Consider the following 23,791-nt stretch of genomic DNA (forward strand, 5'->3'; position numbering starts at 1 on the left):
TGTGCCTCTCCCTCTCTTCACTATGCCAGAATTGAATATGTGCTGTTCTATCCAGTTTTATGTACATTATTATATTTGCTTGTAGTTGTTATACTGTGATGTACTTTACATGTATTTTGTATAGGATTAGGGATAGAATATAAAATAGAAGAGTAGCAATAGCATAAGACAACAGTGGGAATAGATTAGTGAGGCACACTAGAGGTAGGAAATGAGAGGGTCAGTACAAGCAGAGCTAGCATAAGGGGTTTTCCAGACTTTGAGGTGTTAGAGATGGGTGTAGTGCAAAGCAAAAATATAGAGTGTAGAGACTTCCTAATTAGGGCAGAACTCATGTAGCAGTGTGACAGGACACACAGATAGCACTGGGGGTAAAGATTGCTGAGGGATTGAGGGCCCCCAGCTAAGCAGTCTGCAAGTGGTCACCATCAATTTAGTAACCATTCCCTAGGGGATCCGGGGCTATCTAGGCAGAGCTGAGCATGCCTTTTTTTCAATGGAAACCATTATAATAGGGTAAATCTGAGCGGTAGCCCAGGGCCCCCCCCACACCACTGGACCCTGGGCCCAGATTGACCCTATTATAATCCGCCCCAGATCAGCACACTCAGGAGAAATTGCACAACAAATTGTATGGGGAAATTTAAAAAATGTATTTTCACAGCTCAACATTATAAACTTCTGTGAAGCACCCAATGTGCTCAGCAGCACCTCACATCTAAATACATTCCTTGAAGGATCTAGTTCCTAAATTGTGGTCACTGGTGAGGGGTTTCCACTGTTTATACACAACAGGGACTTTCCAAATGGGCATAGCATCCACAATGGATTCTAACAAATCTTGCGTTCAAAAAGTCAAATGACGCTCCTTCCTTTCCAAGCTTTGCAGTGCACCCTAAGGGTATGTTCACACGCTCAGGATTTCCATCCTTTTTTTTTCAGGACAGTTTTTTTAAAAAACTGCAGCTCTTGGCAGAAAACGCAGGTCCTTTTTTTGGTCCTTTTTTTGTCCTTTTTTGATGCGTTTTTTGATGCGTTTTTTGATGCGTTTTTTTATCCTTTTTTTATGCAGTTTTCTATGCAGAGACTGTGTGTTTCCTAGGAAGCTTTTCAGGGCTAAAATGGCTGAAAATACCCTAACCCTACCCCTACCCCTAACCCTACCCCTAACCCTACCCCTAACCCTACCCCTAACCCTAACCCTAACCCTAACCCTACCCCTAACCCTACCCCTAACCCTAACCCTACCCCTAACCCTACCCCTACCCCTATTCTAACCTTAGTAAAAAAAAAAAAAAATTCTTAATTTTTTTATTGTCCCTACCAATGGGGGTGACAAAGTGTCATTTACTATTTTTTTATTTTGATCACTGAGATAGGTTATATCTCAGTGATCAAAATGCACTTTGGAGCGAATCTGCCGGCCGGCAGATTCGGCGGGCGCACTGCGCATGCGCCCGCCATTTTGCAAGATGGCGGCGCCCAGGGAGAAGACGGCCGGACGGACACCGGGACGCCGGGTAAGTATAAGGGGGGGAGATTAGGGCACGGGGGGGGCATCGGAGCACTGGGGGGGGCATCGGAGCACGGGGGGGGGGGCATCGGAGCACGGGGGGGCGGGATCGGAGCACGGGGGGGCAGCCACACTCCGCCCACGCACTTCCGCCCGCTCCCCCGCACTTCCTGCTGCAGCGGTTCTGCACATCAAATCGCAGTAAAACCCGCAGATATATTTTTGATCTGCGGGTTTTACTGCGATTTTGACCTCACAATGGAGGTCTATGGGTGCAGAACCTCTGCGGTTCAGGAAAAAGAAGTGACATGCTCCTTCTTTTTTGCCGCAGCTATTCTGCGCGGCTTTTTAAACGAAATTACGGACCATGTGCACAGCAGTGACTGATTTCCATAGGGTTACATTGTTATGTACCCTGCATGGAAAACTGCTGCGGAACCGCAGCGGCAATACCGCTGCGGTTCCGCAGTAAAAAACGCACTGTGTGAACATGGCCTAAAAGTGGTTTTCCTCCACATATGGGATATCGACATGCTCAGGAGAAATTGCACAACGAATTTTGTAGTCCATTTTTTCCTGTTACCCTTGAGAAAATAAAAAAAATTGGGTCTAAAGAGAATTTTTTTGTGAAAAATAGTTAAACATTATTTTTTTCCCCCCACATTCCAAAAATTCCTGTGAAGCACCTGAAGGGTCAATAAACTTAATGAATGTGATTTTGAGCACCTTGAGGTGTGTAGTTTTTATGATGGTGTAACTCCTGGGTATTTTCTATCACATAGACCCCTCAAAGTCACTTCCAATGTGAGAAGGTTTTGTAAATTTTGTTGGAAAAATGAGAAATCACTGGTCAACTTTTAACCGTTATAACGTCATAAAAAACATTTTGTTTAAAAAATTGTGCTGATGTAAAGCAGACATGTGGGAAACGTTATTTATTAACTATTTTCTGTGACATATCTCTTAGATATAAGGGCATAAGTGTGAAGGAGAAAATGTTTAATGAAATCAATTATTAAACCTTATATAAGTCAGTTCAGATATGGTGTAGCAAGATGGCGATTGTGTCTTTGAAGATGTCTTGGAGATCCTTGAAATGGTCCTGGAAGGAATCTTTGGAATGCAGGAGTAAAGGCACTGGAATGCACCGTATTTGGAAATGAAGTTGGAATGAACCAATCAAAATTACACTAACTATTCAGAAGTTGTGCGACCTCCCCCATTTCCTGTTTTTAGTATCTTCCTTTGTTCAGAATAAAGTTCAGTTGGGGAACAACTTTCGCTGAGAGAGGCTGTGTGTATTGTCTTTGTTAATCTGATGCATTCTTGGCCTCTAAGCTAGCACTCAGCTTATACAGGTCCTTCTCAAAAAATTAGCATATAGTGTTAAATTTCATTATTTACCATAATGTAATGATTACAATTAAACTTTCATATATTATAGATTCATTATCCACCAACTGAAATTTGTCAGGTCTTTTATTGTTTTAATACTGATGATTTTGGCATACAACTCCTGATAACCCAAAAAACCTGTCTCAATAAATTAGCATATTTCACCCATCCAATCAAATAAAAGTGTTTTTTAATAACAAACTAAAAAAACCATCAAATAATAATGTTCAGTTATGCACTCAATACTTGGTCGGGAATCCTTTGGCAGAAATTACTGCTTCAATGCGGCGTGGCATGGAGGCAATCAGCCTGTGACACTGCTGAGATGTTATGGAGGCCCAGGATGCTTCAATAGTGGCCTTAAGCTCATCCAGAGTGTTGGGTCTTGCGTCTCTCAACTTTCTCTTCACAATATCCCACAGATTCTCTATGGGGTTCAGGTCAGGAGAGTTGGCAGGCCAATTGAGCACAGTAATACCATGGTCAGTAAACCATTTACCAGTGGTTTTGGCACTGTGAGCAGGTGCCAGGTCGTGCTGAAAAATGAAATCTTCATCTCCATAAAGCATTTCAGCCGATGGAAGCATGAAGTGCTCCAAAATCTCCTGATAGCTAGCTGCATTGACCCTGCCCTTGATGAAACACAGTGGACCAACACCAGCAGCTGACATGGCACCCCACACCATCACTGACTGTGGGTACTTGACACTGGACTTCAGGCATTTTGGCATTTCCTTCTCCCCAGTCTTCCTCCAGACTCTGGCACCTTGATTTCCGAATGACATGCAAAATTTGCTTTCATCAGAAAAAAGTACTTGGGACCACTTAGCAACAGTCCAGTGCTGCTTCTCTGTAGCCCAGGTCAGGCGCCTCTGCCGCTGTTTATGGTTCAAAAGTGGCTTTACCTGGGGAATGCGGCACCTGTAGCCCATTTCCTGCACACGCCTGTGCACGGTGGCTCTGGATGTTTCCACACCAGACTCAGTCCACTGCTTCCTCAGGTTCCCCAAGGTCTGGAATCGGTCCTTCTCCACAATCTTCCTCAGGGTCCGGTCTCCTCTTCTCGTTGTACAGCGTTTTCTGCCACATTGTTTCCTTCCAACAGACTTACCATTGAGGTGCCTTGATACAGCACTCTGGGAACAGCCTATTTGTTGAGAAATTTCTTTCTGGGTCTTACCCTCTTGCTTGAGGGTGTCAATGATGGCCTTCTTGACATCTGTCAGGTCGCTAGTCTTAAGGCCCCTTCACATTTAGCGACGCTGCAGCGATACCGACAACGATCCGGATCGCTGCAGCGTCGCTGTTTGGTCGCTGGAGAGCTGTCACACAGACCGCTCTCCAGCGACCAACGATGCCGGTAACCAGGGTAAACATCGGGTAACTAAGCGCAGGGCCGCGCTTAGTAACCCGATGTTTACCCTGGTTACCATGCTAAAAGTAAAAAAAAACAAACACTACATACTTACCTACCACTGTCTGTCCTCCAGCGCTGCGCTCTGCTTCTCTGCTCTCCTCCTGTACTGTCTGGGAGCCGGAAAGCAGAGCGGTGACGTCACCGCTCTGCTTTCCGGCTCACAGACAGTACAGGAGGAGTGCAGAGCGCAGCGCTGGAGGACAGACAGCGGTAGGTAAGTATCTAGTGTTTGTTTTTTTTTACTTTTAGCATGGTAACCAGGGTAAACATCGGGTTACTAAGCGCGGCCCTGCGCTTAGTTACCCGATGTTTACCCTGGTTACCAGTGAAGACATCGCTGGATCGGTGTCACACACGCCGATCCAGCGATGTCCACGGGAGATCCAGCGACGAAATAAAGTTCTGGACTTTGTTCAGCGACCAACGATCTCCCAGCAGGGGCCTGATCGTTGGTCGCTGTCACACATAGCGATTTTATTAACGATATCGTTGCTACGTCACAAAAAGCAACGATATCGTTAACAATATCGTTATGTGTGAAGGTACCTTTACCCATGATGGGGGTTTTGAGTAATGAACCAGGCAGGGAGTTTATAAAAGCCTCAGGTATCTTTTGCATGTGTTTAGAGTTAATTAGTTGATTCAGAAGATTAGGGTAATAGGTCGTTTAGAGAACCTTTTCTTGATATGCTAATTTATTGAGACAGGTTTTTTGGGTTATCAGGAGTTGTATGCCAAAATCATCAGTATTAAAACAATAAAAGACCTGACAAATTTCAGTTGGTGGATAATGAATCTATAATATATGAAAGTTTAATTGTAATCATTACATTATGGTAAATAATGAAATTTAACACTATATGCTAATTTTTTGAGAAGGACCTGTATTTGGTCAGGTACAAGCAATCATATAGATCTCACTTTAAGAGATCATCCGCACATTAGAATTCAATGTTTGAAAATTGCCATATTTTCCAAATTTTTGCCTAATTTCCGTTAAATTGAAGACATTTTACCACTGTCATGAAGTACAATATTTCATGAAAAAATAGTCTCAGAGTCAGTGTCATAAAATGACAGTGGTCAGAATTGTAAAAATTGTCCTGGTCATTATACGTTCAAACCATCTTGGGGGTAAAGGGGTTAATATTTGCACAAATTTTAGTGCTTACACTCTGCTTCTGCACTCTTTAGATTGCACTTATTACATTATATATTTTATCTACGTTTTGCATCCAGTTGTTATGTGCTTTTCAACTTGGCACAATAATTATATTGATAAATATACTATTCACAATACAAATGTGATCACACTAAAGCATTGCAGAATATTTTTGATGACTTTTTGTGTAATAATTTACCTTTGCCTTAGAACCATTGAATGATTTCATAACTATTTGTCTGGGCAAGTGGCAGCTAATTAGGCGAGGGTGTTCCTCGCTTTGTTGTAGCTTTTTGGCAACATCCAACTCTTCAATCCAAGGTACTCTTTCCCAGTTCGGTACAGTATTGCTCCAGGTTGGGTCTCCATTCTTATGAATGAGGCTTAAAATCTCAATCATCCATGTGGTACCTAATAATGTTATAAAAAGCAGAAAAAAATATATATAATTTTAACATTTGAAAACTTCTAGGTATTCAAGATGATCTCTGAGCATTTGCACAAGACATTTAACAAACAGGCAATCCCTGCATGTGTTCAGGATGTAGCCGCAAATCATGCAGCTGCGGAGACACAAACATAATATAAAAGCATGCTCAAAAGACTCTGAGATCACCCGAGCATGCTTGGAAAATTCAGAGTAGCGAACAGACTCACTCATCACTATTATTAACATCATACAGCAAGGGATATGACTTTAAATATAGTTTGTAGCATGTACTGTGTTCTAGAGGCCAGATCCTTGGTCGAAAAAATACTTTGTTATTAACATCATACAGTAAGGCTACGTTCACATTAGCGTTTTGCGTGTTTGCGTTGGGCGCCGCAGCGGTGACGCATGCGTCATGCGCCCCTATATTTAACATGGGGGGCGCATGGACATGCGTTGTGCTGCGTTGTGCGACGCATGCGGTTTTTTTGCCGCAAGCGTTGGGCGCAGAAAACGCAACAAGTTGCATTTTTTTTGCGTCCAAATTTTCGGCAAAAAAGGATGCATGCGTCGCAAAACGCAGCGTTTTAGCGTGCGTTTTGGTGCGTTTTTATTTGCGTTGTGTGTTGCGTCGCTGACGCAGCGGCGCACAACGCAAATGTGAACATAGCCTTAGCGTGCGTTTTGGTGCGTTTTTATTTGTGTTGTGCGTTGCATCGCCGACGCAGCGGCGCACAACGCAAATGTGAACATAGCCTAAGGGACCTGAGTTTAAAAATAGTTTGTAGCATCTAGGGTGTTATAGAGGCCAGATACATAGGCCACAAACAAATTCTTCTGTTATAAACATCATTCACGAGAGAAAAAACACGACAAAAAAATCCCAAGTATGATATAAATAGTACAAATCAATTTTATTAAACAACCAGGTAAAAGATGACAAACAAGTGGAAGAGGAAGGGAGTACAACCACTAATACATGTCAGAAAGTAAGGGCACTCACAGGACAAAAAACAATATCAGCAGGAGTACACAGGCAGAGAGGAACATATCTATTTACTATTCGGTCTCATTATATAAAGATATTGCATGGTTCCCATTACGCCTCAAAGATAGCCTGGTACTAGGGTATGAAACATAAATAACACGAGCCAATTACAAGCTACATATGATAACAAGCATAATTACCCGTTTACAACCAGGGAGAAAGTCCAGGAATGTCCACCCCGACGCGCGTTTTGGCTGTGTAGCCTTTCTCAAGGGAAAGGGACATGAGTTTAGAAAGAGTTTGTAGCATCCAGTGTGTTATATAGGCCTTCTAGATAGGCCACAAACACATTCTGCTGTTATTATCATCATACAGTAAGGGACCTACCTTTAAAAAGAGTTTGTAGCATCGAGTGTGTTATAAAGGCCTGATACATAGGCCACAAAAAAATCTTCTGTTATTAACGTCGTACAGTAGGACCGGAGTTTAAAAACACGTTGTAGCATCCAGTGTGTTATAGAGGCCGGATACATAGGCCACAAACAAATTCTTCTGTTATTAACATCATACAGTAAGGGACCTGAATTAAAAAAAGTTTTTAGCATCTAGTGTGTTATAGAGGCCTGATCCTTGGAACAAAGAAACTTTTTTTTTTCTGTGACTAACATGATACAGCACGCCATGTTTCAAATTTGAATTTACTGTCACTGCTACACATGACAAAGCTAAGAGGTTGAACTCCACCATCTCCAATTTGTTGGCCACGGAAATGCTGCCTTTCCACCTGGTGGATACCGACAGTTTCCAAAAGGTAATGGCCATCGCAGTCCCCACTAGAGTTGAGCGACCTTGACCTTTTTAGAGTCGAGCCGGGTTTTGCGAAACCCGACTATGTCCAAAGTCGGGTCGAGTGAAATCGGCCGATTATGACGTAAAGTCGGGATCGACCGAAACACGAAACCCAATGCAAGTCAATGGGGCAGCATAGTCGGCAGTGAGTGGGGGCCAGGAAAACACCTAGAGTGCCCATTTTAATGTCAAAACCATCCATTCTTCTTAATGAAGCTTGTCAAGCGTAATTTACCTTATAATAATTGGAAGGCATTTGAAATTGGGGGTCATTTGGCTAAAGTTGTGGGGGGTAGGGCTGGTTCAAGTAATTAGTGGGCCCAGGAAATCTGGACCACGTCACGGCAGTGGAGCAGGGAGAGGTAAGTATTTCAACTTTGCAAGTGCTGTGAACCTGAGCAAGCAGGGGGGGCCCACTCGTTGGCATTGGCACTGGCACAGGGCCCCTCAAAGTACAGCGGTGTGTTTGCACGGCGGGGGCGCCTCCCACCGGCAGCAACACTTTAGCGTACTATGAGAGGCCCTGTGCCAGTGACGTCGCCAACTAGTATTCCTCCCCCCACCTGATGAAGGAACCTGCACTTTCATCTGCACCTTCCTCTTTGTCCCCGTGTAAGGTGGTATGGTATGCGGGAAGAGCAACCTGACTTTCAGCAGGGTCACAATGTTGTTGTGTAGCGTGCACGGGGAATGTTGCGTTATGGGTCAATGTACCAGCAGACTCATCTATCACTGGCTGGGCAATGGGCACGATGAAGTGGAAACACAGATATAGGCCCAAAGAAGAAAGTGGGCTAAATGCAGTTCAAAATTGGTAACACAGGAATAACCAGGGGGCATTGCAGTGGAGGACAACTGGAATGAGAGGCTGACACAGAGAGTAGGGCCAAATCAGTAAGTAGTCGAAATGCAGTTCAAAATTGGCAACCGTAGTAAACAGGCGGCACAGCTTTGTTCAGTGGAGGAGAACAGCAAGGAGTGGCAGACACCGATAGTAGGCCCCAACCCAACTAGTAGGCCAAATGCAGTCTAACATTAACAACTACTTAACGAGAGGCTGAAAATGGAATTTCAGGACAGGAAACCAGGAGAACAGCAAGGAGTGGCAGACACCGATAGTAGGCCCCAAACCAACTAGTACGCCAAATGCAGTTGTTCCATTTAACCACAATTTAATGAGAGCCTGAAGATAGAAGCTCAGGAAAGGCAACCTGGGGAACACCTTGGAGTGTAACACACCATCTCTCTCCACCCCATACCCATTTTGTAGGCCTAATGCTGTGTACTTTTCTACAACTACTAAACGAGAGTCGGAAGACCGAAGCAATGGCAAGGAAACCTGGGGAACACCTTGGAGTGTAACACACCATCTCTCTCCACCCCATACCCAATTTGTAGGCCTAATGCAGCCTACTTTCCGACACCTACTAAACGAGAGCATGAAGATCGAAGCTCAGGAAAGGCAACCTGGGGAACACCTTGGAGTGTAACACACCATCTCTCTCCACCCCATACCCATTTTTTAGGCCTAATGCAGTGTACTTTTCTACAACTACTAAACGAGAGTCGGAAGACCGAAGCAATGGCAAGGAAACCTGGGGAACACCTTGGAGTGTAACACACCATCTCTCTCCACCCCATTCCCCATTTTTTAGGCCTAATGCAGCCTACTTTCCGACACCTACTAAACGAGAGCATGAAGATCGAAGCTCAGGAAAGGCAACCTGGGGAACACCTTGGAGTGTAACACACCATCTCTCTCCACCCCATACCCATTTTGTAGGCCTAATGCTGTGTACTTTTCTACAACTACTAAACGAGAGTCGGAAGACCGAAGCAATGGCAAGGAAACCTGGGGAACACCTTGGAGTGTAACACACCATCTCTCTCCACCCCATACCCAATTTGTAGGCCTAATGCAGCCTACTTTCCGACACCTACTAAACGAGAGCATGAAGATCGAAGCTCAGGAAAGGCAACCTGGTGAAAACCTTGGAGTGTAACACAACCTGTCTCTACACCCCATACACAATTAGTAGGCCTAATGCAGCGTAGTTTCCAACAGCTACTAAACGAGAGCCGGAAGATCGAAGCTCAGGAAAGGCAACCTGGGGAACACCTTGGAGTGTAACACAACCTCTCTCTACACCACGGAAGGGCTGATTCTTAGGAAGGAAGGCTGTTGTAAATAAGCATTGCGCGTCCGAGGGTGATTATATTCTTATTCGGTATCTACTCACCCTCGGACGCGCCATGCTTCTTGATTTGTAATTAATGTTTATTTGCAATGTGCTTTTGACTTACTCAATTATTTTTTTAATTATTGATTTTATTAAATTAATAGTTTAACATCTTATTGGAAATAATTTAAAGGAGACGCGACAGGACAACACTCGGTGGATGCCATATCTGTGTTAACAACTCCAAAAAACTTTCAGTTAACTTCTTGCAGGAGAAAGAAATTGTAGCTGTTGGACCTTTGTAGTACAGTTCCAGATATTTGTTGTGTGTTTGTTTTGATTGTTAAAATGTCTGCATTTGAGATCTCAACACGATCTTATTTTTTATAATCAAATTAATTTTTTAAATATTTTATTAGGTTGGTTCAAGGGGTACACAGGCCGCAGTAGACAGGTCAGTGGAGGCCTAGTGGAAGGAGGGACCACAGACAGGCATCGAAGGCCTAAAATAATAACACATGGCTGTAGGCAATTTTAAATTGGTTCCAGGGGTACACGGGCAGCAGTGCCCTGGTCAGTGTAGTAGTAGTTGAAAGAATGGACCGCAGACAGGCATCGAAGGCCTAAAATAAAAAAATTGGGCTGGCTGTAGGCAATTTTAAATTGGTTCCAGGGGTACACGGGCAGCAGTGGTGTGGTCAGTGGAGGCCTAGTGGAAGGAGTGACCGCAGACAGGCATCGAAGGCCTAAAATATTAACACATGGCTGTAGTCAATTTTAAATTGGTTCCAGGGGTACTTGGGCAGCAGTGCCCTGGTCAGTGTAGTAGTAGTTGAAAGAATGGACCGCAGACAGGCATCGAAGGCCTAAAATAAAAAAATTGGGCTGGCTGTAGGCAATTTTAAATTGGTTCCAGGGGTACACGGGCAGCAGTGGTGTGGTCAGTGGAGGCCTAGTGGAAGGAGTGACCGCAGACAGGCATCGAAGGCCTAAAATAATCACACATGGCTGTAGGCAATTTTAAATTGGTTCCAGGGGTACACGGGCAGCAGTGGTGTGGTCAGTGGAGGCCTAGTGGAAGGAGTGACCGCAGACAGGCATCGAAGGCCTAAAATAATAACACATGGCTGTAGGCAATTTTAAATTGGTTCCAGGGGTACACGGGCAGCAGTGGTGTGGTCAGTGGAGGCCTAGTGGAAGGAGTGACCGCAGACAGGCATCGAAGGCCTAAAATAATAACACATGGCTGTAGGCAATTTTAAATTGGTTCCAGGGGTACACGGGCAGCAGTGCCCTGGTCAGTGTAATAGTAGTTGAAAGAATGGACCGCAGACAGGCATCGAAGGCCTAAAATAAAAAAAATTGGGCTGGCTGTAGGCAATTTTAAATTGGTTCCAGGGGTACACGGGCAGCAGTGGTGTGGTCAGTGGAGGCCTAGTGGAAGGAGTGACCGCAGACAGGCATCGAAGGCCTAAAATAATAACACATGGCTGTAGGCAATTTTAAATTGGTTCCAGGGTTACACGGGCAGCAGTGGTGTGGTCAGTGGAGGCCTAGTGGAAGGAGTGACCGCAGACAGGCATCGAAGGCCTAAAATAATCACACATGGCTGTAGGCAATTTTAAATTGGTTCCAGGGGTACACGGGCAGCAGTGGTGTGGTCAGTGGAGGCCTAGTGGAAGGAGTGACCACAGACAGGCATCGAAGGCCTAAAATATTAACACATGGCTGTAGTCAATTTTAAATTGGTTCCAGGGGTACTTGGGCAGCAGTGCCCTGGTCAGTGTAGTAGTAGTTGAAAGAATGGACCGCAGACAGGCATCGAAGGCCTAAAATAAAAAAATTGGGCTGGCTGTAGGCAATTTTAAATTGGTTCCAGGGGTACACGGGCAGCAGTGGTGTGGTCAGTGGAGGCCTAGTGGAAGGAGTGACCGCAGACAGGCATCGAAGGCCTAAAATAATCACACATGGCTGTAGGCAATTTTAAATTGGTTCCAGGGGTACACGGGCAGCAGTGGTGTGGTCAGTGGAGGCCTAGTGGAAGGAGTGACCGCAGACAGGCATCGAAGGCCTAAAATAATAACACATGGCTGTAGTCAATTTTAAATTGGTTCCAGGGGTACACGGGCAGCAGTGGTGTGGTCAGTGGAGGCCTAGTGGAAGGAGTGACCGCAGACAGGCATCGAAGGCCTAAAATATTAACACATGGCTGTAGTCAATTTTAAATTGGTTCCAGGGGTACTTGGGCAGCAGTGCCCTGGTCAGTGTAGTAGTAGTTGAAAGAATGGACCGCAGACAGGCATCGAAGGCCTAAAATAAAAAAATTGGGCTGGCTGTAGGCAATTTTAAATTGGTTCCAGGGGTACACGGGCAGCAGTGGTGTGGTCAGTGGAGGCCTAGTGGAAGGAGTGACCGCAGACAGGCATCAAAGGCCTAAAATAATAAAACATGGCTGTAGGCAATTTTAAATTGGTTCCAGGGGTACACGGGCAGCAGTGGTCTGGTCAGTGGAAGTCTAGTGGAAGGAGTGACCGCAGACAGGCTTCGAAGGCCTAACATAACAAACTTGGGCTGGCTGTAGGCACTTTTAAATTGGTTCCAGGGGTACATGGGCAGCAGTGTATGGTCAGTGGAAGTCTAGTGGAAGGAGTGACCGCAGACAGGCTTCCAAGGCCTAACATAACAAACTTGGGCTGGCTGTAGGCACTTTTAAATTGGTTCCAGGGGTACACGGGCAGCAGTGGTCTGGTCAGTGGAAGTCTAGTGGAAGGAGTGACCGCAGACAGGCTTCCAAGGCCTAACATAACAAACTTGGGCTGGCTGTAGGCACTTTTAAATTGGTTCCAGGGGTACACGGGCAGCAGTGGTCTGGTCAGTGGAAGTCTAGTGGAAGGAGTGACCGCAGACAGGCTTCGAAGGCCTAACATAACAAACTTGGGCTGGCTGTAGGCACTTTTAAATTGGTTCCAGGGGTACATGGGCAGCAGTGTATGGTCAGTGGAAGTCTAGTGGAAGGAGTGACCGCAGACAGGCTTCCAAGGCCTAACATAACAAACTTGGGCTGGCTGTAGGCACTTTTAAATTGGTTCCAGGGGTACACGGGCAGCAGTGGTCTGGTCAGTGGAAGTCTAGTGGAAGGAGTGACCGCAGACAGGCTTCCAAGGCCTAACATAACAAACTTGGGCTGGCTGTAGGCACTTTTAAATTGGTTCCAGGGGTACATGGGCAGCAGTGTATGGTCAGTGGAAGTCTAGTGGAAGGAGTGACCGCAGACAGGCTTCCAAGGCCTAACATAACAAACTTGGGCTGGCTGTAGGCACTTTTAAATTGGTTCCAGGGGTACACGGGCAGCAGTGGTCTGGTCAGTGGAAGTCTAGTGGAAGGAGTGACCGCAGACAGGCTTCGAAGGCCTAACATAACAAACTTGGGCTGGCTGTAGGCACTTTTAAATTGGTTCCAGGGGTACATGGGCAGCAGTGGTCTGGTCAGTGGAAGTCTAGTGGAAGGAGTGACCGCATACAGGCTTCCAAGGCCTAACATAACAAACTTGGGCTGGCTGTAGGCACTTTTAAATTGGTTCCAGGGGTACACGGGCAGCAGTGGTCTGGTCAGTGGAAGTCTAGTGGAAGGAGTGACCGCAGACAGGCTTCGAAGGCCTAACATAACAAACTTGGGCTGGCTGTAGGCACTTTTAAATTGGTTCCAGGGGTACATGGGCAGCAGTGGTCTGGTCAGTGGAAGTCTAGTGGAAGGAGTGACCGCAGACAGGCTTCCAAGGCCTAACATAACAAAATTGGGCTGGCTGTAGGCACTTTAAATTGGTTCCAGGGGTACATGGGCAGCAGTGTATGGTCAGTGGAAGTCTAGTGGAAGGAGTGACGGCAGACAGTCTTCGAAGGCCTAACATAACAAAATTGGGCTGACTGTAGGCACTTTTAAATTGGTTCCAGGGTAACACGGCCAGCAGTGGCCTGGTCAGTGTAGTAGTTGTAGAAAGAAGGGACCGCAGACAGGCTTCGAAGGCCTAACATAACAAAAATGTCAAAACAATGGTATTGTCAGTGCCAGGCATTGAAGGATGTCAGCGCCTAGACTACACATTGGTGAAGCTGTGAGAGATAATTTTGCTAGTGGTAGAGCACTGTTTGAGCTGGGGGGGGGAACTGGCTTGTGGCCGGCGGTACAGGCACAGGGCCCCTCATATTACAACGGTGTGTCTGACGTTGGGTGCGCACCACCACCGCCAGAGACACTTTATTGTACTATGAGGGACCCAGTGGCAGTGCCGTCGACCAAAAGCGGCCACACCCACCTCTTCAGACAAACAGCACTCTCAAGGGTCCAAGCGCAAAGTGGCGATAGCACGGCCCCGTGTGGGGAGTTTGGCCATTTCGTGAGGTGGAAACATGTCGTATGCTGGACAATCAGGTGAAGAAAATTACGAGATTGGAAAAGTCATTCAGAATAGTCCACAGGCAAGACCTTTTCATAGGAAAGCTAGGTGTCAGCCGGGCAGGGTGGGGCAAAAGATTTTGAAATCCAGTTGTGGTTCATTTTAATGAAGGTTAGATCATCTACATTTTGGGTAGCCAGACGAGTCCTTTTTTCTGTTAGTATTGAACCTGCAGCACTGAATACTCTTTCTGATAGGACACTAGCTGCCGGGCAAGCAAGCTCCTGCAATGCATATTCTGCCAATTCTGGCCAGGTGTCTAATTTGGATGCCCAGTAATCAAATGGGAATGACGGTTGAGGGAGAACGTCGATAAGGGATGAAAAATAGTTTGTAACCATACTGGACAAATGTTGTCTCCTGTCACTTTGAATTGATGCTGCAGTACCTGTCCTGTCTGCGGTCATAGAAAAATCACTCCACAACCTGGTCAGAAAACCCCTCTGGCCAACGCCACTTCTGATTTCTGCCCCTCTAACACCTCTGGTCTGCTGGCCCCTGGAGCTCGTGTGAGAACGATCACGGGCGCTGTGTGCAGGGAATGCCAGAAGCAAACGGTCAACAAGAGTTGATTGTTTTGTTGCTAATATTAGTTCCAAGTTCTCATGTGGCATAATATTTTGCAATTTGCCTTTATAGCGAGGATCAAGGAGGCAAGCCAACCAGTAATCGTCATCGTTCATCATTTTTGTAATGCGTGTGTCCCTTTTGAGGATACGCAAGGCATAATCCGCCATGTGGGCCAAAGTTCCCGTTGTCAAATCCGCGGTTGTGCTTGGTTGAGGGGCAGTTGCAGGCAAATCTACGTCACTTGTGTCCCTCAAAAAACCAGAACCCGGCCTTGCCACGCCACCAATTTCCCGTGCCCCCGGGAAAGCTTCCTCATTAAAAATATACTCATCCCCATCATCCTCCTCATCCTCCACCTCCTCTTCGCCCGGTACCTCGTCATGTACACTGCCCTGACCAGACAATCGCTGACTGTCATCAAGGCTTTCCTCTTCCTCTGGTGCAGACGCCTGATCCTTTATGTGCGTCAAACTTTGCATCAGCAGACGCATTAGGGGGATGCTCATGCTTATTATGGCGTTGTCTGCACTAACCAGCCGTGTGCATTCCTCAAAACACTGAAGGACTTGACACATGTCTTGAATCTTCGACCACTGCACACCTGACAACTCCATGTCTGCCATCCTACTGCCTGCCCGTGTATGTGTATCCTCCCACAAAAACATAACAGCCCGCCTCTGTTCGCACAGTCTCTGAAGCATGTGCAGTGTTGAGTTCCACCTTGTTGCAACGTCTATGATTAGGCGATGCTGGGGAAGGTTCAAAGAACGCTGATAGGTCTGCATACGGCTGGAGTGTACAGGCGAACGGCGGATATGTGCGCAAAGTCCACGCACTTTGAGGAGCAGGTCGGATAACCCCGGATAACTTTTCAGGAAGCACTGCACCACCAGGTTTAAGGTGTGAGCCAGGCAAGGAATGTGTTTCAGTTGGGAAAGGGAGATGGCAGCCATGAAATTCCTTCCGTTATCACTCACTACCTTGCCTGCCTCAAGATCTACAGTGCCCAGCCACGACTGCGTTTCTTGCTGCAAGAACTCGGACAGAACTTCCGCGGTGTGTCTATTGTCGCCCAAACACTTCATAGCCAATACAGCCTGCTGACGTATGCCAGTAGCTGTCCCATAATGGGAGACCTGGTGTGCAACAGTGGCAGGTGCGGATGGAGTGTTTGTGCGACTGCGGTCTGTGGACGAGCTCTTGCTTCTGCAGGAGGACGAGGAGGAGGAGGAGGAGGAGGGGGTGCGAACGGCTACAGACAACTGTTTACTAGACCGTGGGCTAGGCAGAACTGTCCCAAACTTGCTGTCCCCTGTGGACCCTGAATCCACCACATTTACCCAGTGTGCCGTGATGGACACGTAACGTCCCTGGCCATGCCTACTGGTCCATGCATCTGTTGTCAGGTGCACCTTTGTGCTCACAGATTGCCTGAGTGCATGGACGATGCGCTCTTTAACATGCTGGTGGAGGGCTGGGATGGCTTTTCTGGAAAAAAAGTGTCGACTGGGTAGCTCGTAGCGTGGTACAGCGTAGTCCATCAGGTCTTTGAAAGCTTCGCTTTCAACTAACCGGTAGGGCATCATCTCTAACGAGATTAGTCTAGCTATGTGGGCGTTCAAACCCTGTGTACGCGGATGCGAGGCTAAGTATTTCCTTTTTCTAACCATAGTCTCATGTAGGGTGAGCTGGACTGGAGAGCTGGAGATCGTGGAACTAGCGGGGGTGCCGGTGGACATGGCAGACTGAGAGACGGTGGGAGATGGTATTGTTGCCGCCGGTGCCCTAGATGCAGTGTTTCCTACTACGAAACTGGTGATTCCCTGACCCTGACTGCTTTGGCCTGGCAAAGATACCTGCACAGATACAGCAGGTGGTGCGCTAAATGGTGGTCCAACACTGCCGGAAGGGATGTTGCGTTGATGACTAGCTTCATTGGCCGAGGGTGCAACAACCTTAAGGGACGTTTGGTAGTTAGTCCAAGCTTTCAAATGCATGGTGGTTAAATGTCTATGCATGCAACTAGTATTGAGACTTTTCAGATTCTGACCTCTGCTTAAGGAAGTAGAACATTTTTGACAGATGACTTTGCGCTGATCAATTGGATGTTGTTTAAAAAAATGCCAGACTGCACTCTTTCTAGCATCGGATACCTTTTCAGGCATTGCAGACTGAGCTTTAACCGGATGGCCACGCTGTCCTCCACCAGGTTTTGGCTTTGCCACGCGTTTTGGGCAAGATACGGGCCCGGCAGATGGAACCTGTGGCGATGTTGATGCCTGCTGCGGCCCCTCCTCCTCCTCTGCTTCAGAACTGCTGCCGCCTGCACCCTGTTCCCCCAATGGCTGCCAATCGGGGTCAAGAACTGGGTCATCTAATAACTCTTCTTGTACCTCCTGCGCAACTTCGTCTGTGTCACCGTGTCGTTCGGTGGTATAGCGTTCGTGATGGGGCAACATAGTCTCATCAGGGTCTGATTCTTGATCAGCACCCTGCGAGGGCAATGTTGTGGTCTGAGTCAAAGGACCAGCATAGTAGTCTGGCTGTGGCTGTGCGTCAGTGCACTCCATGTCAGATTCAATTTGTAATGGGCATGGACTGTTAACTGCTTCACTTTCTAAGCCAGGGACGGTATGTGTAAAGAGCTCCATGGAGTAACCCGTTGTGTCGCCTGCTGCATTCTTCTCTGTTGTTGTTTTTGCTGAAGAGGACAAGGAAGTGACTTGTCCCTGACCGTGAACATCCACTAACGACGCGCTGCTTTTACTTTTACCAGTTTCACGAGATGAGGCAAAAGAGCTAGAGGCTGAGTCAGCAAGATAAGCCAAAACTTGCTCTTGCTGCTCCGGCTTTAAAAGCGGTTTTCCTAATCCCAGAAAAGGGAGCGTTCGAGGCCTTGTGTAGCCGGACGACGAACCTGGCTCCACAGCTCCAGACTTAGGTGCAATATTTTTTTCCCCACGACCACCTGATGCTCCACCACTACCACTACCCTCATTACCAGCTGACAATGAACGCCCCCGGCCACGACCTCTTCCACTAGACTTCCTCATTGTTTTAAAAACGTAACCAAACTAACGTTATTTGTTGCAGTCACACAACTTACACGGTGAGCTATAACTTCAGTATGATTTAGCTACCCCTTTACAGGTTGGTGAGACCACAGCGAAAATCAGGCCCAATGTTACACACTCTTTTTTTGGTGGCTGCAAATTAGAGAGATGCCCCACACGCAGGACTGTCACTGAAGCACAAATGTTAATATTAATGTCACACTATTATTTTTTTTTTATTTTTTTTTTTTTCAGGAACACTTTAGAAACCCCCCAAAAAAAAAAAAATAGATTTTTGCAGGGAGAATTTAGAAAACAAATGTAACAAACTATATGCTTTCTATGGGCCACTGAGTGAGAGATGACGCACACAGGAATCAGGAGTGGCACACAAGCCCAGAGGCCAATATTTTTCTACCAATGATTGATGGAGTTATTTTCTCTGGTAGATTTTGGAACCCAAATCAAGGAAAAAAAATGTAGGCTTTCTATGGACCACAATTGGAGAGAGAGAGAGAGAGAGAGAGAGATGGCACACCCAGGAGTCAAGACTGGCACACAAGCAGAAAGGCCAATATTAATCTCCCATTTTTTGGGGGGTTTTGTTTTTTTTTTTTGTTTTTTTTTTTTTTCAGGGAGACTTTAGAAAAAAAAATAATAAAAAAAATATGATTTTATCAGGAAGAATTTAGAAACCAAATAAAATAAAATGATTTTTCCAGGGAGAATTTATAAAACAAATAAAAACAAAAATAGGTGTTCTATGGCCCACTGACTGAGAGATGACGCACACAGGAGTCAGGAGTGGCACACAAGCCCAGAGGCCAATATTTTTCTACCAATGATTGATGTAGTTATTTTCTCTGGTAGATTTTGGAACCCAAATCAAGGAAAAAAAATATAGGCTTTCTATGGACCACAATTGGAGAGAGAGAGAGAGAGAGAGAGAGAGATGGCACACCCAGGAGTCAAGACTGGCACACAAGCAGAAAGGCCAATATTAATCTCCCACTGTTTTTTTTGTTTGTTTTTTTTTTTTTTTTTTCAGGGAGACTTTAGAAAAAAAAATAATAAAAAAAATATGATTTTATCAGGAAGAATTTAGAAACCAAATAAAATAAAATGATTTTTCCAGGGAGAATTTATAAAACAAATAAAAACAAAAATAGGCGTTCTATGGTCCACTGACTGAGAGATGACGCACACAGGAGTCAGGAGTGGCACACAAGCCCAGAGGCCAATATTTTTCTACCAATGATTGATGTAGTTATTTTCTCTGGTAGATTTTGGAACCCAAATCAAGGAAAAAAAATATAGGCTTTCTATGGACCACAATTGGAGAGAGAGAGAGAGAGAGAGAGAGAGAGAGATGGCACACCCAGGAGTCAAGACTGGCACACAAGCAGAAAGGCCAATATTAATCTCCCACTGTTTTTTTTGTTTGTTTTTTTTTTTTTTTTTTTCAGGGAGACTTTAGAAAAAAAAATAATAAAAAAAATATGATTTTATCAGGAAGAATTTAGAAACCAAATAAAATAAAATGATTTTTTCAGGGAGAATTTATAAAACAAATAAAAACAAAAATAGGCGTTCTATGGCCCACTGACTGAGAGATGACGCACACAGGAGTCAGGAGTGGCACACAAACCCAGAGGCCAATATTTTTCTACCAATGATTGATGTAGTTATTTTCTCTGGTAGATTTTAGAACCCAAATCAAGGAAAAAAAATATAGGCTTTCTATGGACCACAATTGGAGAGAGAGAGAGAGAGAGAGAGAGAGAGAGATAGATGGCACACCCAGGAGTCAAGACTGGCACACAAGCAGAAAGGCCAATATTAATCTCCCACTGTTTTTTTTTTTTTTTTTCAGGGAGACTTTAGAAAAAAAAATAATAAAAAAAATATGATTTTATCAGGAAGAATTTAGAAACCAAATAAAATAAAATGATTTTTTCAGGGAGAATTTAGAAAACAAATAAAACCAAAAATAGGCGTTCTATGGCCCACTGACTGAGAGAGAGAGAGAGATGGAACGCTTAGTACTGGCACACAAGCCCAAAGGGCAATATTAATCTCCCTTTTTTTTTCCAGGGAGAATTTCTAAAACCCAAAAAAAAAAAAAAATAGGCTTTCTATGGCCCACTATTTGTGAGAGAGATGGGACGCTCAGGACTGGCACAGATGGCACGCTCAGGACTGGCACAGAAGCCCAGAGGCCAATATTAATCTCCCTTTTTTTCTGGGAGAATTTATAAAACCAAAAAAATATTTAAATAGGCTTTCTATGGCCCACTATTTGTGAGAGAGATGGCACGCTCAGGACTGGCACAGATGGCACGCTCACAACTGGCACACAAGCCCAGAGGCCAATATTAATCTCCCTTTTTTCAGGGAAAATTTATAAAACCAAAAAAAAAATTAAATAGGCTTTCTATGGCCCACTATTTGTGAGAGAGATGGCACGCTCAGGACTGGCACAGATGGCACGCTCACAACTGGCACACAAGCCCAGAGGCCAATATTAATCTCCCTTTTTTCAGGGAAAATTTATAAAACAAAAAAAAAATTAAATAGGCTTTCTATGGCCCACTATTTGTGAGAGAGATGGCACGCTCAGGGCTGGCACAGATGGCACGCTCAGGACTGGCACACAAGCCCAGAGGCCAATATTAATCTCCCTTTTTTTCAGGGAGAATTTATAAAACCAAAAAAAAAAATAAATAGGCTTTCTATGGCCCACTATTTGTGAGAGAGATGGCACGCTCAGGGCTGGCACAGATGGCACGCTCAGGACTGGCACACAAGCCCAGAGGCCAATATTAATCTCCCTTTTTTTCAGGGAGAATTTATAAAACCCAAAAAAAAATAAAATAGGCTTTCTATGGCCCACTATTTGTGAGAGAGATGGCACACTCAGGACTGGCACACAAGCCCAAAGGCCAATATTAATCTCCCACTGTATTTTTATCAGGGAGAATTTATACACCCCACAAAAAAAAATACAGAAAAATGAAAAGGCTTTCTATGGCCCACTATGTGAGAGAGATGGCACACACAGGGATGGCACTCTAGCAGAAATGCCAAATTGCCAATCTTAATCTCCCACCAAAAAAAAAAAAAAAAAAAAAACAGGGAATGTCCTACAATTACTATCTCCCTGCCTGCAGTAATCTCAGCCAGGTATGGCAGGCAGCTACTATCTCCCTGCCTGCAGTAATCTCAGCCAGGTATGGCAGGCAGCAATAAGGAGTGGACTGATGCACAAATGAAATAAAAAGTGTGGACAAACAAAAAAGATAGCTGTGCAGAAAGGAAGGAACAAGAGGATTTGTGCTTTGAAAAAAGCAGTTGGTTTGCACAGCGGCGTACACACAGCAATGCAGCTATCAGGGAGCCTTCTAGGGCAGCCCAATGAGCTACAGCGCTGAGGGAAAAAAAAAAAAAAAAAAAACTTCCACTGTCCCTGCACACCGAGGGTGGTGTTGGATTATCCTCCCCTCTCTATTGTTCAGGGTTGGTGGGAGGGAACGGAGCAGGCCCATATTGGTCATTTTTGGGCAATTCTCCTGAGGCTCAGGGAGAACCTGCTTTTTGCTAAGTTGGAAAAATGCTCATTTTTTGTCCAGGAACTGTCTTTCTTGGGGTTTATTGTCTCCGGGAAGGGGTTTCGCATGGATCACAAGAAGGTTCAGCCTCATGACCTGAAAGGTCTGCAATGCTTTTTGGGATTTGCCAATTACTATCGGAGGTTTATTAAGGGGCTCTCACAGGTAGTCAAGCCCCTCAATGATTTAGCAGAAAAGGGGGCTGACGTTAAGAACTGGCCTGACTCAGCGGTAGCAGCATTTTTATTGTTAAAAAAATGCTTCATGATTGCCCCGGTTCTGGTACAGCCAGATGCATCTGAGCCCTTTTTTGTAAAGGTTGATGCCTCAGAGGTGGGAGTGGGGGCAGTGTTGTGCCAGGGGCCTGCCACAGTGACCAATCTGAGACCATGTGCCGTCTTCTCCAAGATGTGCTCCCCAGCATATAGAAATTATGACGTGGGCAATCGGGAACTTCTTGTGGTCAAGTTGGCTTTTGAGGAATGGAGGCATTTTTTGGAGGGGGCAGCTCATCCCATAACGGTGGTTACTGATCACAAAAACCTGGCGTACATTGAATTGGCTGAGAGGTTGACTCCCAGGCAGGCTTGATGGTCTCTAATTTTTTCCCGGTTCCAGTTTGTGATCACTTTTCGTCCTGGATCGAAAAATGTGAGGGCTAATGCCTTGTCCGGAGCCTGGATCTGGTTTCTCCTCCCGAACCTCCATCCTCCAATCTTCAACCTGGGGTGGTGGTGGCTGATGTGTCATCTGGCTTGGAACGGGAGGTTCGGGAGGCCCAATATAAGCTGTTTCTCCCAATTCAATTTCGTCTCAGGGTTCTTCAGAAGTTTCATGACTCGGTTTTGGGTGGACATCCTGGGATCTCGGCTACTCATGGGGCCATCACGAGGGTGTTCTGGTAGTCCTCACATTCGTCTGATGTGAAGAAGTTTGTGTTTGCATGTGAAATTTGTGCTAAGAGCTTTCATAATTGGCTTGCCGGGAAATTGGTGCATTTGCCAGTTCCTGATAGACCATGGACACATTTGTCAATGGATTTTAGCAACAATCTTCCCTCTTCTAAGGGTAATACTGTCATATCAGTAGTAATGGACAGGTTTTCTAAACAAGCACACATTATACCCTTTATGGCTTTACCTTCTGCAGAAGCCCTGTCTAGTTTGTTTGTACAACATGTGGTTCATTCGCATGGTTTGCCCTTGAGTGTGGCGTCTGATTGTGGAGTGCAATTTGTTTCCAGGATTTGGAGGGTGTTTTTCAAAAATTGGGCATTGCATTGCCTTTTTCGTCCGCATACCATCAGGAGACCAACGGTCAGATGGAACGGACCAATCAGTCTTTGGAGCAAATTTTGCTCTGTCTTTCCACTTCCAGACAGGAGGATTGGTGTGATGCCTTGCCATTAGTGGAGTTCGCTTTTAATAACCGTGTGAATCACTCCACAGGCATCTTCCCTTTCTACTTCAATTATGGGTTCATTCCACACTCCGGGGTGTTCTCTTGTTTGGACTCGAGGTGACCTGGGGCTGATGTTGCTGTATAGCGGTTGAGGGATTTATGGCGGGAGGTCCAAAGGAACATTGAGGAGGCTCAGAGGAAGTTTAAGGTTTTTGCAGACAGGAGACGGGCTGCTGGACCTTCTCTCCGGGTTGGGGATAAAGTACAGTTGTCTACCAGGAGCTTAGGGTTCCTTTGGTGAAATTGAGACCTAATTTATTGGCCATTTTGAAATCATGGAAGTGGTCAACCCTGTGGATTTTCATTAGCGTCTCCCTTCGTCCTTTAAGATCTCCAATGTGATTCATAGGTCCCTTCTGAAACCTTTGGGAGCCGTGGATGAGGATTCCTTGGGTCACGCACCATGCACCACCCATGTTGGTCGATGATCAGGAGGAGTACGAGGTGGAGCACATCGTGGATTCTCGGATGTCCATTGTACTCTCCAGTATCTGGTGCACTGGAAAGGGTATGGTCCTGAGGATCATTCTTGGGTTCCTTCCCAATTGGTTCATGCTGACCATCTGGTTAGGTATTTTCATGCTCAGTTTCCTGAGAAACCTCTGGGTCCAGTGGCCCCCCATTAAGAGGGGGTACTGTCATGACTCTGGATAAGCTGGCTCTGGCTCCTTCCTGGTCAGGTCTGGGTTAAATTAGTCCACCTCTCATTGGG

General features: G+C 45.6%; 1 protein-coding gene across 2 annotated transcripts in view; it reads right to left on the reverse strand.

Annotated features, from left to right (window-relative positions):
- Window positions 1-23,791, reverse strand: part of LOC138677396 (sulfotransferase 2B1-like) — a 163,284-nt gene that overhangs the window by 56,860 nt on the left and 82,633 nt on the right. For both annotated transcript variants that reach the window (XM_069767488.1, XM_069767489.1), the window contains one exon: window positions 5,687-5,898. In XM_069767488.1, coding sequence (XP_069623589.1) covers window positions 5,687-5,898 — 212 coding nt within the window. The remainder of the gene's footprint in view (window positions 1-5,686; window positions 5,899-23,791) is intronic.

Source organism: Ranitomeya imitator, chromosome 4 (assembly GCF_032444005.1).
Source record: "Ranitomeya imitator isolate aRanImi1 chromosome 4, aRanImi1.pri, whole genome shotgun sequence".
Classification (NCBI taxonomy): Eukaryota; Metazoa; Chordata; class Amphibia; order Anura; family Dendrobatidae; genus Ranitomeya; species Ranitomeya imitator.